Raw genomic sequence first — 17,375 nt, forward strand, 5'->3', positions numbered from 1 at the left:
TAGCAGAACTGCAAACATAGCACATAGTAAAATTGCTAGCCGCTTTGCCCCGTTAGATTAATGAATTAATTCCTTTTTAACACTTTGTCAATAACTTTTTCAAAAAGGCGTACAACAAACATCATGTTGCATAAATTAACTAGCGATTATTCTCGTTTTATTTGGCTCTCTTGGCSTCCTGAAGAAAATACTGCCACAGCTCGGCCCAATTTGAGTTGTTAATCACACCATAAGTGGAGGAAAGGTGTTTAATTTCCTCATTTATTAGCACAATGCTAATTATTTACGTTTATCCTGTAGTGAGTGTATACATTTTCATACTTTTCCATTCTGGCCCCCCACGGGAATCAAAACCCACAACCCTGGCTTTGCAAGCTCCATGCTCAAACAACTGAGCCACACGGTGCATTCTATGAGGTAACATTGTGTACTGGGAGTGGCAGAGGAAGGCATACAGGTACTGTGGGAAGACAAAAGGGGCCTTTTTGGTATTTTTAGATCACAGGGGTAGTTTTAGAGTTATGGTCGGGCAGTGTCTGAAGATACCTCTGATGTCATGACTTCTTGGCTGCTCCGGAGGAGCACGACTGCACCACCTTAGATCTCTCAAACTCGAGCTGATTTTGTATCAAACAATGGAATTCTGACAAAGACCACACAGTGGATATATTTGAACATGTAGGCATTGTCCTGCGGCGTTCTCTTTCAACTAGCTTTGTCTACGGAGTAAAATTAACAAGGGTATTGCTTTGCCCAGCACGAGWGCAATTTTTATTGATCAGAGGACGGCACAATTATGATCTCCTGAGCACATATTTGCCCCCTCAACCATACATTGTACTTTTCTCCGACAATGATTTTTAGGCTGCACGGATTGTGACATCCCATTATGATATTCAACATGCGTCCTCCGAGGCATGCTCCTGGTTATTGTGTTCGAGCAGGTAGCTTTTGACTCGCTTTAGAAATCGACTGATTTTCCATTCGACCTTGGAACGGCCTGTGGGAAGCTCAGGAGAGGGTGATACCTCGCTCAATTAATTCCTCTCCTCCACCTCATCCTCCTCTCCCTCCCCTCAAACGAACACCTCTTTCATTAGGCTGTTTCGTTAATGGTACTTTAACACAGAGATGCATTCTATGAAAGAAATGTACCGTCCTTGTCTTTTTTCCGTGTCTTCTTTTTACTTGGAATCTAAAACCATTTCCCGTTATTTTATGCCGTGTGGGCAACGGCTGTAACCAGTTGATTTAATGTCACATTTGATGTATTAATCTGCAAAGCTTTTAAAGCATTCTTCTTGACCAGCTTTCTTAACTGCATACCCCAAAGTCATGAGAGGTGTGCTTCAAAATAGTTTAGAAGTTAAACATATTTGTGAGAAAAATGTTTGTTAGGCTCTCGAAATCTAAATTATTTAAACTTTTTTTTGTCAGTCTGTTTAACAATCAAAGTAAATCATTTGACTCACTGGTTTAGTTCAACAATATCATTTCATTGTCCCTATTTTAGACTTGGACTATCAGTATTAAAATGAATGGGCCTGCATGAGTATCCAACATTGACAGAAGTTCAAGCCTTATCCGATACCAAATCCATGCCTTTATTGATGGTTAATTACCATACAATGAGAGAGCATGTTTTGTGGTGACTTATTTTTGTATAGCCCGAAGACTCCTTACTAAATAAAAGTGGAAGTTGTGTATTTCCTCAACACACTCTGTGACTCTTTCTCCTCGCTCTCTCGCTCTCTCTCTTTCTCTCTCTCTCTCTCTCTCTCTCTCTCGCTCTCTGTCTCTCTCTCTTTCTCTCTCACTAGTTGCCTTGTGATCAGTTACTTATTTCCATTTGTTTGCGGTGTGATTGATTGCAACTCAAGATGTTAATAGAGTGCACATTAGTCAGTAGCGCCGCCCCAACAGGTAGCTCAATACGCCGCAATGGAACTAAAATTAGCAGCGCGCAACACTATTCGAGGTAGGATCACATATTCACGGTTGTGTGAGAGTGAGTCTCTTTATGTAGGATGAGGAAACATGATGCCAGCAAACTTTTAGATGGACCAACCCCCAGGCATACCTAATTTCTTAAATGGCCAATGATCGAGAAGAAGAAGACACTTAGGATACTTAACACCTTGGATTGAGGATGTATGCTAAACTGTGTGTTTGTGTCATGATGTATTGCTAATTACACTTAAAATAGTTTTGTCTTATTAAAACCCCTTTCCCCTTCCCTTAATTACTCTGAATCGCAAAGACTTGGCAATTAGTTTTAGCCACCCCAAAGACATTCTCCAAGTTCATTTTTTAGAAGTTGACTGTCAGACCTACGTATATAAATAGAATGGAATTCTATTTCTGTGCTTATGCCCTCATCACCAGCATTCACTCGTTAAAGTAAACCTTGGTTCAGGTTGGGACATTAACTTGAGGAGGGAAAGTTTTGAAGCTCAAAACTAAGTTCCTAATTTGTAATGAAGTTCAATTCTTGAAAAGGATGTACCCGCCACGGTATCCTCTCCTGACAGATAACCAAAAGTATTGTTGGAAGGGAGCCACAACTGTTGTCAGCTGGACAGAGGCAGCGGCTGCTCAAAGCTGTTTCCAGCCTGATGTGTGTCTTTAACTTTAATGAGTGAGTCAGAATAGGTGGCTTTTGCGAGAGGGAAGGAAAAAGATGCTAATTAGCCATATCATGATGGGAAGAGTGAAGCTTTAAGGTGTGCTTCAGCCTCACTGGTATGCCAACCGCATTGGTTCTGTGTGTCATATTAGCGCTTTGTTAACTTAACCAAGGTAAAGCAATAGCCATTTTGGATGGGATATGTGCCCCAGCGCTCTCTGTAAAAGCCTTCTCTCGCTGTGAAAGAGAGTCATCTTCCTGCTAAGAGCCTCAAGGGCCAGAAAAGCTGATGTAGGCCTTTGATTGTCATTGTTTTGTTAAACAGAAATTTTTTTGCTCAGGAGCGGGAGCTGCATTAGTTATCTTGTCTTGCATCTCGAAGAACAGCGAGAGGAGCAGTTCCCCTTTCTGATAGCAGCACTTTGTAGCGCAGGCAGAGGAAGAGACAGGTTTATGTGGCAGAGACACATGCACACTCTCTTGTCACACCATCCAGTATGCAGTTGTACACATGCCGAGAAGCAGTACAAATACTCAAAACACACCCCAAGTGTCAACTGTCTGAAAAACATGTTGTGTTTTGTGTCACATTTTTATAATATCTATTTAATTTTTTTATTTCACCTTTATTTAACCAGGTAGGCTAGTTGAGAACAAGTTCTCATTTYCAACTGCGACCTGGCCAAGATATAGCATAGCAGTGTGAACAGACAACAACACAGAGTTACACATGGAGTAAACAATAAACAAGTCAATAACACAGTAGGGGGAAAAAACAAAATGAGTCTATATACATTGTGTGCAAAAGTCATGAGGTAGGCAATAAATAGGCCATAGGAGCGAATAATTACAATTTAGCAGATTAACACTGGAGTGATAAATATCAAGATGATCATGAGCAAGTAGAGATACTGGTGTGCAAAAGAGCAAAAAATAAATAAATAAAAACAGTAAGGGGATGAGGTAGGTAAATTGGGTGGGTTGTTTACAGATGGACTATGTACAGCTGCAGCGATCGGTTAGCTGCTCAGATAGCAGATGTTTAAAGTTGGTGAGGGTAAAAAGTCTCCAACTTCAGCGATTTTTGCAATTCGTTCCAGTCACAGGCAGCAGAGAACTGGAAGGACAGGTGGCCAAATGAGGTGTTGGCTTTTGGGATGATCAGTGAGATATACCTGCTGGAGCGCGTGCTACGGGTGGGTGTTGATATCGTGACCAGTGAACTGAGATAAGGCGGAGCTTTACCTAGCATGGACTTATAGATGACCTGGAGCCATGGGTCTGGCGACGAATATGTAGCGAGGGCCAGCCGACTAGAGCATACAGGTCGCAGTGGTGGGTGGTATAAGGTGTTTTAGTAACAAAACGGATGGCACTATGATAAACTGCATTTAGTTTGCTGAGTAGAGTATTGGAAGCTATTTGTAGATGACATCGCCGAAGTCGAGGATCGGTAGGATAGTCAGTTTTATTAGGGTGATTTGGCGGCGTGAGTGAAGGAGGCTTTGTTGCGAAATAGAAAGCCGAATCTTGATTTGATTTTGGATTGGAGATGTTTAATATGAGTCTGGAAGGAGAGTTTACAGTCTAGCCAGACACCTAGGTATTTATAGATGTCCACATATTCTAGGTCGGAACCGTCCAGGGTGGTTGCTAGTCGGGCGGGCGGTGGCAGGCAGCGAACGGTTGAAAAGCATGCATTTGGTTTTACTAGCGTTTAAGAGCAGTTGGAGGCCACGGAAGGAGTGCTGTATGGCATTGAAGCTAGTTTGGAGGTTAGATAGCACAGTGTCCAAGGAAGGGCCAGAAGTATACAGAATGGTGTCGTCTGCGTAGAGGTGGATCAGGGAATCGCCCGCCAGCAAGAGCAACATCATTGATATATACAGAGAAAAGAGTCGGCCCGAGAATTGAACCCTGTGGTACCCCCATAGAGGACTGCCAGAGGACCGGACAACAGCCCTCCGATTTGACACACTGAACTCTGTCTGCAATGTAGTTGGTGAACCAGGCAAGGGCCAGTCATCAGAAAAAACGAGGCTACTGAGTCTGCCGAATAGAATATGGGTGATTGGACAGAGTCGAAAGCCATGGCCAGGTCGATGAAGACGGCTGCACAGTACTGTCTTTTATCAATGGCGGTTATGATATCGTTTAGTACCTTGAACTGGCTGAGGTGCACCAGTGACTGGCTCGGAACCGGATTGCACAGCGGAGAAGGTACGATGGGATTCGAGATGGTCCAGTGATCTGTTTATTAACTTGGCTTTCGAAGACCTTAGATAGGCAGGCAGGATGGATATAGCGTCTGTAACAGTTTGGATCCAGGGTGTCTGGGATGACCGCGGCCAGCTTTCCAATCCTTGGGGATCTCAGACGATATGAAAGACAGGTTTGAACAGGCTGGGTAATAGGGGTTGCGACAATGGGGGCGAGTAGTTTCAGAAATAGGGGGTCTAGATTGTCAAGCCCAGCTGATTTGTATGGGTCCAGGGTTGCAGCTCTTTCAGGACATCAGCTATCTGGATTTGGGTAAAGGAGAAGCTGGGATGCTTGGCGGTAGCTGCGGGGGAGGTCCATGCGAGACGGGGGGCCGGAGCTGTTGGCCGAGGTTGAGAGCCAGGTGGAAGGCATGGCCAGCCGTTGAGAAATGCTTGTTGAAGTTGTCGATTATCAATGATTATCGGTGATGACGCGTGTTACCTAGCCTCAGTGCAGTGGCAGCGGAGGAAGTGCTCCTTCTTCTCCATGGACTTTACAGTGTCCCAGAACTTTTTGGAGTTAGAGCTACAGGATGAAACTTTCTGCTTGAAAAAGCTAGCCTTTGCTTCCTGACTGACGCGTGTATTGATTCCGACTTCCTGAACAGTTGCATATCGATGCCTATTGCAGTCCGCCACAGATGTTTTTGTGCTGGTCGAGGGCAGTCAGGTCTGGAGTGAACAAGGGGGCTATATCTGTTCTTAGTTCTGCGTTTTTTGAACAGGCATGCTTATCTAAGATGGTGAGGAAGTTACTTTTAAAGAATGACCAGCCATCCTCAACTGACGGGATGATGTCAATATCCTTCCAGGATACCCGGGCCAGGTCAATTTGAAAGGCGCTGCTCGCAGAAGTGTTTTTAGGGAGCGTTTGACAGTGATGAGGGGTGGTCGTTTGACCGCAGACCCGTAGCGAACAGGCAATGAGGCAGTGATCGCTGAGATCTTGATTAAGACAGCAGAGGAGTATTTGGAGCGGCAAGTTGGTCAGGGATAATGGTCTATGGGTGCCCATCGTTTACGGATTTTAGGGTGTACCTGGTGGGTTCCTTTGTGATTTGTGCTGAGATTGAGGGCATCTAGCTTAGATGTAGGACTGCCGGGGTATTGAGCATATCCCAGTTTAGGTCACCTAGCAGAACAAACTCTGAAGCTAGATGGGGGCGATCAATTCACAATGGTGTCCAGGGCACCAGCTGGGAGCTGAGGGGTCGGTAGCAGACGGCAACAGTGTGAGACTTATTTCTGGAGAGATACATTTTTTAAATTAGAAGTTCCAACTGTTTGGAATGGACCTGGAAAGTATGACATTACTTTGCAGGCTATCTCTGCAGTTAGATTGCAACTCCTCCCCCTTTGGCAATTCTATCTTGAACGGAAAATTTATAGTTGGGTATGGAAAATCTCCACATTTTTGGTGGCCTTCCTAAGCCAGGATTCAGACACGGCAAGGACATCAGGGTTGGCAGAGTGTGCTAAAGCAGTGAGTAAAACAAACTTAGGGAGGAGGCTTCTGATTGTTGACATGCATGAAACCAAAGGCTTTTTCGATCACAAAAGTCAACAAATGAGGGTGCCTGGGGACATGCAGGGCCTGGGTTTACCTCCACATCACTCGAGGAACATGAGGCAGGAGTACGGATGAGGGTACGGCTAAAAGCTACAAACTGGTCGCCTAGAGCTGGGGACACAAGAATAAAAGGAGGCAGATTTCTGGGCGTGGTAGAATAGATCAGGGGCATAATGTGCAGACAGGGCTATGGTGGGGTGCGGGTACAGCGGAGGTAAGCCCACGGCACCGGGTGATGATAAGGAGATGTGTCTCTCGGACACTGCTGGTTATAAATCAAATCCAAATCAAATTTTATTGTCACATACACATGGTTAGCAGATGTTAATCGAGTGTAGCGAAATGCTTGTGCTTCTAGTTCCGACAATGCAGTAATAACCAACAAGTAATCTAACCTAACAATTCACAAACTACTACCTTTACACACAGTGTAAAGGTAAAGAATATGTACATAAAGATATATGAATGAGTGATGGTACAGAACGGCATAGGCAAGATGCAGTAGATGGTATAGAGTACAGTTATTCATAAATAGAATGAGTAAGTGTAGGGTATGTAAACATAAAGTGGCATAGTTTAAAGTGGCTAGTGATACATGTATTAATAAGATGGGCAAGATGCAGTAGAATGATATAGAGTACAGTATACATAACATATGAGATGAGTAATGTAAGGGTATGTTAAACATTATATTAAGTGGCATTGTTAAAGTGGCTAGTTGTACATTTTTACATAATTTCCATCAATTCCCATTATTAAAGTGGCTGGAGTTGAGTCAGTATGTTGCAGCGGCCGCAAATGTTAGTGGTGGCTGTTTATCAGACTGATGGCCTTGAGATAGAAGCTGTTTTTCAGTCTCTCGGTCCTGCTTTGAATGCACCGGTTGCGATGCGTCGTCTGTCTGTGACCTATTGGCGTCGGTAAGCAAATTGGAGTGGGTCTAGGGTGTCCGGTAGGGTGGAGGTGATATGGTTCCTTGACTAGTCTCTCAAAGCACTTCATGATGAGGAAGTGAGTGCTACGGGGCGGTAGTCATTTGCTCAGTTACCTTAGCTTTCTTGGGAACAGAACAATGGTGCCCCTCTTGAAGCATGTGGAACAGCAGACTGGGATAGGATTGATTGGAATATGTCCGTAAACACACAGCCAGCTGGTCTGCGCATGCTCTGAGGACGCGCTGGGAATGCCGTCTGGGCCTGCAGCCTTGCGAGGGTTAACACGTTTAAATGTTTTACTCACCCGCGGCAGTGAAGGAGACCGCGAGTTTGGTAGCGGGCCGTGTCAGTGGCACTGTATTGTCCTCAAAAGCGGCAAAAAAGTTATTTAGCCTGTCTGGGAGCAAGACATCCTGGTCCGCGACGGGCTGGTTTTCTTTTTGTAATCCGTGATTGACTGTAGACCTGCCACATACCTCTTGTGTCTGAGCTGTTGAATTGGGACTCTATTTTGTCTCTATACTGGGACTTAGCTTGTTTGATTGCCTGCGGAGAGAATAGCTACACTGTTTGTATTCGGTCATGTTTTCGGTCACCTTGCCCTGGTTAAAAGCAGTGGTTCGCGCTTTCAGTTTCACGCGAATGCTGACGTCAATCCACGGTTTCTGGTTTGGGATGTTTTAATCGTTGCTGTGGGTAGACATCGTCATGCACTTTCTAATAACCGCTCCCGAGTCAGCGTATTCGTCAAATTGTTGTTGGACGCAATGCGGAACATATTCCAATCGCGTGATCGAAGCAGTCTTGAAGCGTGGAATAGAATTGGTCGGACCAGCGTTGAACAGACCTGAGCGAGGGAGCTTGTTTTTAGTTTCTGTTTGTAGGCTGGAAGCAACAAAATGGAGTCCGTGGTCAGCTTTTCCGAAAGGAGGGCGGGGGGCCTTATATGCGTCGCGGAAGTTAGTATAACAATGATCCAAGGTTTTACCAGCCCGGTAGCACAGTCGAATTGCTGATAGATTAGGGAGTTTTGTTTCAGATAGCCTTTTGTTAAAATCCCCAGCTACGATGAATGCAGCCTCAGGGTGTGTGGTTTCCAGTTTACAAAGAGTCAGATAAAGTTCGTTCAGGGCCATCGATGTGTCTGCTTGGGGGGGAATATATACGGCTGTGATTATAATCGAAGAGAATTCCCTTGGTAGATAATGCAGTCGACATTTGATTGTGAGGAATTCTAGATCAGGTGAACAGAATGACTTGAGTTCCTGTATGTTGTTATGATCACACCACGTCTCGTTAATCATAAAGCATACACCCCCGCCCCTCTTCTTACCAGAAAGATGCTTGTTTCTGTCGGCTCGATGCGTGAAGAAACCAGCTGGCTGCACCGACTCCGTTAGCGTCTCTTGAGTTAGCCATGTTTCCGTGAAGCAGAGAACGTTACAATCTCTGATGTCTCTCTGGAATGTTACCCTTGCTCGGATTTCATCAACCTTATTGTCAAGAGACTGGACATTGGCGAGTAGTATGCTAGGGAGTGGAGCGCGATGTGCCCGTCTCCGAAGCCTGACCAGGAGACCGCTCGACGTTTGCCCCTTTTACGGCGTCGCATAGGGTCGCTGGCTGGGATCAGATCCATTGTATTGGGTGAAGGCAAAACCCTGGATCCGTTTCGGGAAAGTCATATTCCTGGTTGTAACGGTGGTGAGTTGACGTTGCTCTTATATTCAGTTGATCCTCCCGACTGTATGTAATGAAACCTAAGATTACCTGGGGTACCAATGTAAGGAATAACACATAAAAAAACAAAATACTGCATATTTTCCAAGGAACGCGAAGCGAGGCGGCCATCTCGGTCGGCGCCGGAAGCCGGAAGCCGGAAGCCGGAAACATATAATGGGTGAGGTCACCGCATGAGTGGGTGGTGGGACAAAGGAGGTGTCAGAGGTATGAAGAGTGGAAGTAGGGGCTCCATTGTAAACTAAAACAATGATAACTAACTGGACAACAGTATACAAGGCATATTGACATTCGAGAGAGACATACAGCGAGGCATAAAGTAATAACAGGTATTGTTTGGTTAGAGCTAGCTAAGACAACAGGTGAGACAACAGCAGATAATCAGCTAACAGCAGGTAAAATGGCGATGACTACGCAGAGAGGTGTCGGATTAACTACACCCAGAGCCTGAGTTCGCGGCTGGGCCCGACAGATAATTTTTTTAAATAAATAATAATAAATTTTAAAAATGCTGAGCTTTGCTGAATATTGTGACTAGTGGTTATGTAAACGTTCAATCTCAATTTTCATGTTATTTTGTATTATTTGAAGTTTTATGCAAAGTATAACTCGGATGGAATCAGAAAATAGTATTATGTCACTGAATAACTGTTCAGAACTTGACAATACTATGAATGCAGTGCACGCATACACATCTCAATATGTCACTTTCTCTCTCTCTCTCTCTCTCTCTCTCTCTCTCTCTCTCTCTCTCTCTTCTCTCTCTCTCTCTCTCTCTCTCGTCTCTCTCTCTCTCTCTCTCTCTCTCTCTCTCTCTCTCTCTCTCTCTCTCTCTCTTCTCTGTTCTCTGTCTCTGTCTCTGTCTCTGTCTCTGTCTCTGTCTCCTGTCTCTCTGTCTCTGTCTGTTTCGCTCTCCCACTCACACACACATTCTTGTTGATTATTAATCTCCTATTGATTGTGATTATGTCTGCTGTCTTCCTTTGGCTCTCTCCCCTCCCACTCCGCTCACTTTGCACTCAATGAGCTCACAGCTATGGTTTCCTCTTGGTTTTCACAGAGGACCAACTGCCTGCTGGTTTCCCCACCATTGACATGGGCCCCCAGTTGAAAGTGGTAGAGCGAACTCGCACGGCCACCATGCTCTGTGCTGCCAGCGGCAACCCTGACCCAGATATCTCCTGGTTCAAAGATTTCCTGCCCGTCAACACCACCAACAACAATGGACGCATCAAGCAGCTCAGATCAGGTAGGGTGTCACTGCCGCCACCGGATATAAACCGGGAGTACTGTCTTATATTTGCACCCCAATCCCTTCCGTTTCTGGTCTCTCGTTCTCCTCCTCTTCTTCTTCTTCTTCTTTGGCTTTGATTTAGTAGGTAATGGCATTGTTTCTACTGCTGCTTCCTCCTCCTCAACTGTGTGTGTCCTGGTGTGTCTCGTCTGTTCCTCCCACCCCTGCCTCCGGTTTTGTCATGGCTCTGTCGGTTATCTCCATGTTTGTTGCCGCTTCAGTCTGACTCTCTCATTGCTCACTGCTGTGACTGTTCTTCTGACGAGTTTCTTTTCTTTTGGTTTAGTTGATTCCCTTTGACTGCCCCGGTGCAGTGTTTGACGGATCCATTCTCTTCTTTTGATTTCCTCAGTTTTTATTACTTGATTTCTCTTAAACGATTAATATTCAACGTTGGGCTTCGTTCAGAACTTGCAAAAGAGCACCCATGGTTTTTAGCAATTTAGTTGCTTTCTAAGACGGCAAGAGAAAATTGACGAACGGAGTGAACAGGCAGACATTTAGACAATTTCCTTTCTAATTCTTTCTCCTTTTGGTTGTGATTTAACAACAAAAGGTCCTTTCAAACTAACAGTTGTACTAAATCAGAAAAGAAAAGCTAACCTAACTTCGATGAAGGCAACTTTTCCTTCCGGAATGTTTTCCAGCCATAAGTAGCCACAGTAGTGTGTGAGACCTGTGTCTAGCTTTCCCAGTCCCTTGACTCTCTCTGGATATACTCAATGCTTTTCCGCGTAGACTCCAGCTTTCGCTTCCCTATGCCTGTGGCTTATTCCCAATATTTCCACATCCTGATCCCCTGAATATTCAAAGTTTCCTTTTGATATTGATTTAGCATTAGAAATTATATATGCTTATCGTTACTTAACTCGTAGTTTGGCTAGCAATATTTGCTAATAGCAAGCTGTTTAAGATTTCTCAAATACTTCTGGTACACTTAGTTTTCTATGTTTGACCACCTGTCTTCCCAGATTCCACAGCTGTCCTTTGTTAAATTGTCTTGTTAACCCTCCTTTGCCTGTTGTCAACAGAAACTGTGTAAATTAACACWTTTTTTTTGTGCGACTTTCATTCTCCTGTGACGTAGAGTTGATAAAGATTTAACTCTGACAAAAAAAAAACATGTAACTAAACCTAAGGAATATAATCATATTTTTATGCTGTCTTTCTTCTCTCCGTATTTAAATCTACAGAATCCTTTGGTAAGTGCTTAGTTCTGAAGCACACTTCACTCCCCACTAATTTTTCTTCATGTTATAACTATTAATAAAATGCATGGCATGCATTTTACTAACAGTTAGTGTAGACACAAAGGTAACGCTAGTGGCACACATACGTTCCCCCCACAAAGCTTTCCTATAAGCAATACAGGCACCTTTTCCAGAGCACACACATTTCACCCAGCTTTAGCCCGGGAGATGCCATATCCCCCACCTTAGTAATAAAACCTACCTATCTACCCTCACTGTATGGTCAATCACTCACTCACCTACTCACAAACTCACTCACTCACTCACTCAATACTGNCACTCACCCACTCACCCACTTACCCACTTACCCACTCACTCAATCATGTAAAGCCTACTAGCATTATAGAGATTTAAGCAGATGTTTAACGATTACTATGAGGTCAAGCTAAAGGGTTCCAAGTCTCTTAAACGAGTCTCTTCCCTCTCATATTCCAACTCCTCCAAGCCTTCCCTTCAGTAGATGGTCTTCAGAAGCCATGCCACTTCCAAAATGGCTGCTCCCCTGAGGCACACCACTGCACAAGTTCTCTGACCTTCTCTGACCTATGATACCTTCCTATGATGAATCCTGTCTTTTTTTAACCAATAGAGTAGAGTTCTCTCTCTTTCTATCCCTCTCTCTTTCTTCTTTCTCTTTCCTCTAGTACTCATTATTTACGTACTCTGATAAGTCTAATTTGATTCTTCTTCCAAAGCCCCCAGACTCTATCTTCTCGTACTAATGCTTCTTCTTTCTAATCTTATTTGCATTCATATTATCCACCCAGGTGGTACACCAATAAGAGGTAAGAGTGCTGAACTGACGTTCACAGAATGAACAAAGCAACTTCATTCTTGCTGTCGTCCCATCCATCCGCCCGTCCGCCTCCATTTTTGTCCTGTTTCCCGACTCCAAATCCCATTTAGTTCTCATTATCGACTTTCCTTTTTATTTGTCCTGTTCCGTTGACTTCATCCAATCTCCATTTTTTGTCTATGCTTTACTTCCTCCTTTGAATTTTGATTTGAAGAGCCTTTTTCAAAAAAACTCAGTTGTGATATGCTTGCTCTGGCTCAAAGAAGCATATCCAATGACAACTTATTTTTTTCGAACTCAAATTTTTATTTCATTTTTTTGTTTAATTTTTGGCCATAGCGACTCATGTGTCCCTCTTTTTGTCCAACTAAAACAACCAAACATTTTTCCCCCTTAGCTGCTCTTGTTCAGCACTAAAATGATGCACAGATGCTGTGGAATCACGCAGGCATGCTGAAGACAACATTGCCTTTCTCTGCTTTTTTCTCCCAAAGAACTCTTTCTGTCTTTGCAAGTCTATTTTTTTATTTCTTCTATTTGCTTTCCTCTCCTGTACCTTCTGTAAAAAAATATAAAAAAGCCCAAACAACTACTTTTTTGATAAAGTTTCTCCGGGTGCTTTTTTCTCTTTCACCTATTTTTCTTACTTTTCTTGGGTTTGAAGGCTATTTTACTTTTTGACGTTTTTTTTATTCTTCAAGGTTTTGGGGATTGCAAACAGTTGAGTCAGGCGAGGACCTGGCAGGTCCATTTTTGCCATTTGGGAGTTGGAGAGTGATTGATGCATAAGCCATTTTCCCCCTGGTCATATGACACCACACTGCGGATCCCATTGGTGGATTTTTATGGGTGTCTTTTGTAGCTTTCACAAGCTAACGCAGTGGTTGGTTGCCTTCTTGTCGGCTCAAGGCCATAATTTTGAATTTTGTCTTCTAATACAATTGCATTTTATTTTTCAGCTAAGGGTTGTCAAAAGGTTGTAAGTTGTGCCGACATACATTTCTTGCTCTTTGGAAAACATCTGCATGTCAAACATTTTGTGACAGAGGGTGATATATTTGTAATACGATATTATGATGAGTATTTTTTTAACATATCTCAGCGGCATTTTTCCCCCCCCGTTTTTTGTAAGTGCTGCATTTTTCTAACCAACTTTGACTGGATGAAGTCCTAAATCATTTGATTGATATTGGATCTGTGATTAAATATGCTAAAATTCATACCCAAATTTATTGTTTTAATTGTCCTCCCTTGTTATGCTACTTTTGTATACTGTAAACCTCTTTTGTTTGATCCATGCTTCCTTGAAGCAGTTTCACTCATTCCCATATTGACAGTCCAGTGAAATGTTGTACATTGCAGGGCTTGCCCCTATCCCTCAAAGTCGAGCTATACTATGACATATTTTAACACTGGCCTTAAAGTTGAGTGCCTTTTTAGACCCTGCAACATGTATGTAGGTTTGTTTGTATCCACTGAAGTCAATAATGAGGTAAATGTTAAATATTAAATATTTTTCAATGGTTGTTAAATGTCCTTTTTTCCCCCTAAGATTTCTGTAGGCCTGACATTGTAGCAATCCGACTGCAACTATCCATGATTACTATAATTCAAATGTATTTTGTTAATAATGACAGAATAKATGTAATTAAGATGTCACACATTTAATACATCAGACTAGGGGAATGTTAGGGGAAAATCTGTCAAGTTACAAGAAGAATGRCTATTTGCTCAACAAATATGGTTGTGTTGGTCAATGGGAAAGTGAACTATCCTCTGCAAATGATCCCTACAGATACAAAAAAATCCCTCTACGCTAGTTACAATGGTAGCCGATTTTACTCTGTACCTTCATCGATTAAAAAAAGAGCAAGTCTAGGAGTGAGGGGGCCACAATTACATGTTGGACCCTGAGCAGTCTAAAAGAGCAAGTCTAAGAGTGAGGGGGCCCCAATGACATGTTGGCTCCTGAGCAGTCTAAAAGAGCAAGTCTAGGAGTGAGGGGGCCCCAATGACATGTTGGCTCCTGAGCNGTTGGCTCCTGAGCAGACTAAAAGAGCAAGTCTAGGAGTGAGGGGGCCCCAATGACATGTTGGCTCCTGAGCAGTCTAAAAGAGCAAGTCTAGGACTGAGGGGGCCCCAATGACATGTTGGCCCCTGAGCAGACTAAAAGAGCAAGTCTAGAAGTGACGGGGCCCCAATGACATGTTGGCCCCTGAGCAGTTTTACAACAAGCACGTTTTTTTATGTTTGGCAACTCAATTCAAAATGGCAGACACTTAACCAATGGTGTCCGGCACCTATCTTCTATTCCCACGCAGGGGCCCTCCAGATTGAGCAGAGCGAAGAGTCCGACCAGGGGAAGTATGAGTGCGTCGCCACTAACAACGATGGAACTCGCTATTCTGCCCCCGCCAATCTATACGTTAGAGGTAGGAAAACAATGATCAAACAACAACAATATTCATCTTTGGAAGAAAAAAATGTAAGTGGTATATTATGGTACGGTATATTATAGTACAACTGGTGTTGAAACTGGGTAATTCTGGGTACTGGAGTTACTGATCCAGTCCAGAGGTCCATGTCCAATGAGGTGCTTGTAAGTATGGCTGTTTTGTTCTATTCGACCTACCTGCACTGATTTGAACCTGTGTGTTCTGTTTTGTGTTTTTCTGTTCTTTTTTTCCTAAATCTAACTCCAATGACTTGACTGCTTGGTGTGTTTACCTACTAATTGACTTTTTCTCCTAAATGTACCTTGAGGGGAAATGGGTGGACAATCCCTCCACCAATCCCCTCTATTCATAGTAGCAGATCCTCTCTGATCTTTCTGTTTTTCTTCTCTTTTGAGCAACATTGGAAGGACACCTTTAACTCTCATCTCTCTTTGTCAATACAGTATTAAAAGTGCTGAGATTATATTAAATAGTAATTGTATGTAATTATCATTAAATCTTTKATCTTAACGCCGGGTTGAAAATTGCAACAACTTTAATGTCTATGCTAGTGTTGATAGCATCAGCACATACATTTATTTGCTGATTTTCTTATAAGTGATAATTCATTGATAGGTAACACTGTGTATTCTGGCTTTCATATCACCTTCTTAAACTCTTACAAATCTTTATTCCAATTGTCATGAACTGTCTATGTGAAAGTCACATTACATAGTTGAAGTCCAGTGGAATAAATGTTATTGTGTGTTTTTTTTATAAATTCTCTACTGATAAAATGAAGGTCTTATGTGATGCCGTGTCCATTGTTACCTTTTCATATAGATCAGTTGTTAAACGTAATGGATATTCTTTTTTTCATATTAAATGGAATAGTTTTTCATACATTTTGTATGAATATTTTAACTGGCAGCTGTAGGTATTTTTCTTTAAAAAAACTAAGATCTATGATTCTTTCCGAGCCTTGTGGTTTGCAGTGCCATCACAGATCATCAATTTAAAACACAATCAATGACAATACCTAGAATACTGAATAATGAACTAATTGATTTTGGAACAAACGTAAAGTGGATATTGACCAAATAAATGTACAGCGATGTCTTTCTGGATATCATACTATTACTTTTTGTATTGCTCATATTTTCAACATGCAGAACATTTGTATGTAAAACCCAACCTGCGTATAGCATGTTAATCCTCGATATGAGCCAACCACATGACTGGGACAGGATTATATGATATGCTAAACATAGCAAATTATTTCAGCCCTCAAAATGCTTAACATTTTTAATTGGTGCTATAGGACCTCTGCCTCTAAACCAGGGTGTGAGGGCAATGCAGCGGACTCCCTGTCCCCATGTGACAGGAAGTCCTTCAATTTTTTTACGTAGCAGTTTGAACACCTTGAACATGGCCTTTTTACTCTCTCTGTGTCTCCCTTGTTTCCTTCTCCTTTCCTCATTTCATTGTGTTCTGCATCAAACCCCCTACATCCCTCAGAGCTGCGAGAAGGTTGGTGTGTTTTTACTTTTATACAAAACTGAAACTAAATAAACGAATTTATTGCAACCTTCCAAAACACAATTCTCAAGAATACAAATCAAATCCATTTTTCTCTCTCATTTTGTTCTCTTCTTGGTTCATTATCATTTATATTACCGATAGCCTTGTATTACTACTGTTGTTTTTGCTGAGTTTCTCAGTTCATCTTTTCCATGAAGAATGCCCTTGGTCTTGGCTACGATGCTTGACTGTCCAAAAAGTGGTGCATGTCGTGGGAGGAAATGTCCATCTTTGGGGTGGTGGGAGGGTGTGGGATAATATTTGCATCTTCTGGGAGTATTTGCATGGTGACCTGTTTATGCTCAAGCTAGAGATACCCCCCCCCCCTCCCCTCTGCTCTTAGCCCCACCCCTGCCCCTTGCCCATCGGTGTCCTTAGCTTGTCAGTGTTCCTGTTTGGTTACTCAGGCCAACGGCGTGACAATGGCAGGCGGCACAAAAAAGCTCAGCGGCAACATGAGCCACAGCACCGGAGCTGGAAGGGTGTCCTCCATCACTGCAGGCTCCTGGAATGAAGCGCTGCCACGCTCTGCGGCCTGCCTAGCTAAGACTGGATGCACATTTTCCCTCTGTTGCTCTTCATCATAGTCTCAGAGAAAGACATGTTTTAAAAGCTATACGCTAAATTCCCCTTTGTTATAATCAGTGGCGAGGTTTAGCGCTCAGCTGTTAGCCTTGTGAGACGTACGCTGCCTCTGCAAAGGATTTTTCCTACAGAGGCGTTCATGAAAGAATGATGTATTTGGAGCATTAGCTGCAAGACTTGACAAATGTAATGATATTCAAATTAGTATGATAACATTATGTCATGGGGGAGCAGGATCCAATTGGATATTAATTAAATATGAAGCGAGTGAAAAGTTGTATTTAATAATGCAAGTAGTAGTT

At 42.9% G+C, this 17,375-nt stretch overlaps 1 protein-coding gene across 19 annotated transcripts in view; it reads left to right on the forward strand.

Moving 5' to 3' along the window:
- Positions 1–17,375, forward strand: part of LOC111954133 (receptor-type tyrosine-protein phosphatase delta) — a 612,441-nt gene that overhangs the window by 516,459 nt on the left and 78,607 nt on the right. For 10 of the 19 annotated variants that reach the window (XM_023973666.3, XM_023973674.3, XM_070435984.1 and 7 more), the window contains exons 5-6: positions 10,193–10,381; positions 14,794–14,904. In XM_023973666.3, the coding sequence (XP_023829434.1) occupies positions 10,193–10,381; positions 14,794–14,904 (300 nt within the window). Of the gene's footprint in view, positions 1–10,192; positions 10,382–12,443; positions 12,462–14,793; positions 14,905–17,375 lie in introns of all 19 variants that reach the window. The other 9 variants (XM_070435959.1, XM_070435960.1, XM_070435968.1 and 6 more) reach the window with 1 other exon arrangement.

The sequence above is a fragment of the Salvelinus sp. IW2-2015 genome, linkage group LG3 (genome assembly GCF_002910315.2).
Source record: "Salvelinus sp. IW2-2015 linkage group LG3, ASM291031v2, whole genome shotgun sequence".
Classification (NCBI taxonomy): domain Eukaryota; kingdom Metazoa; phylum Chordata; class Actinopteri; order Salmoniformes; family Salmonidae; genus Salvelinus; species Salvelinus sp. IW2-2015.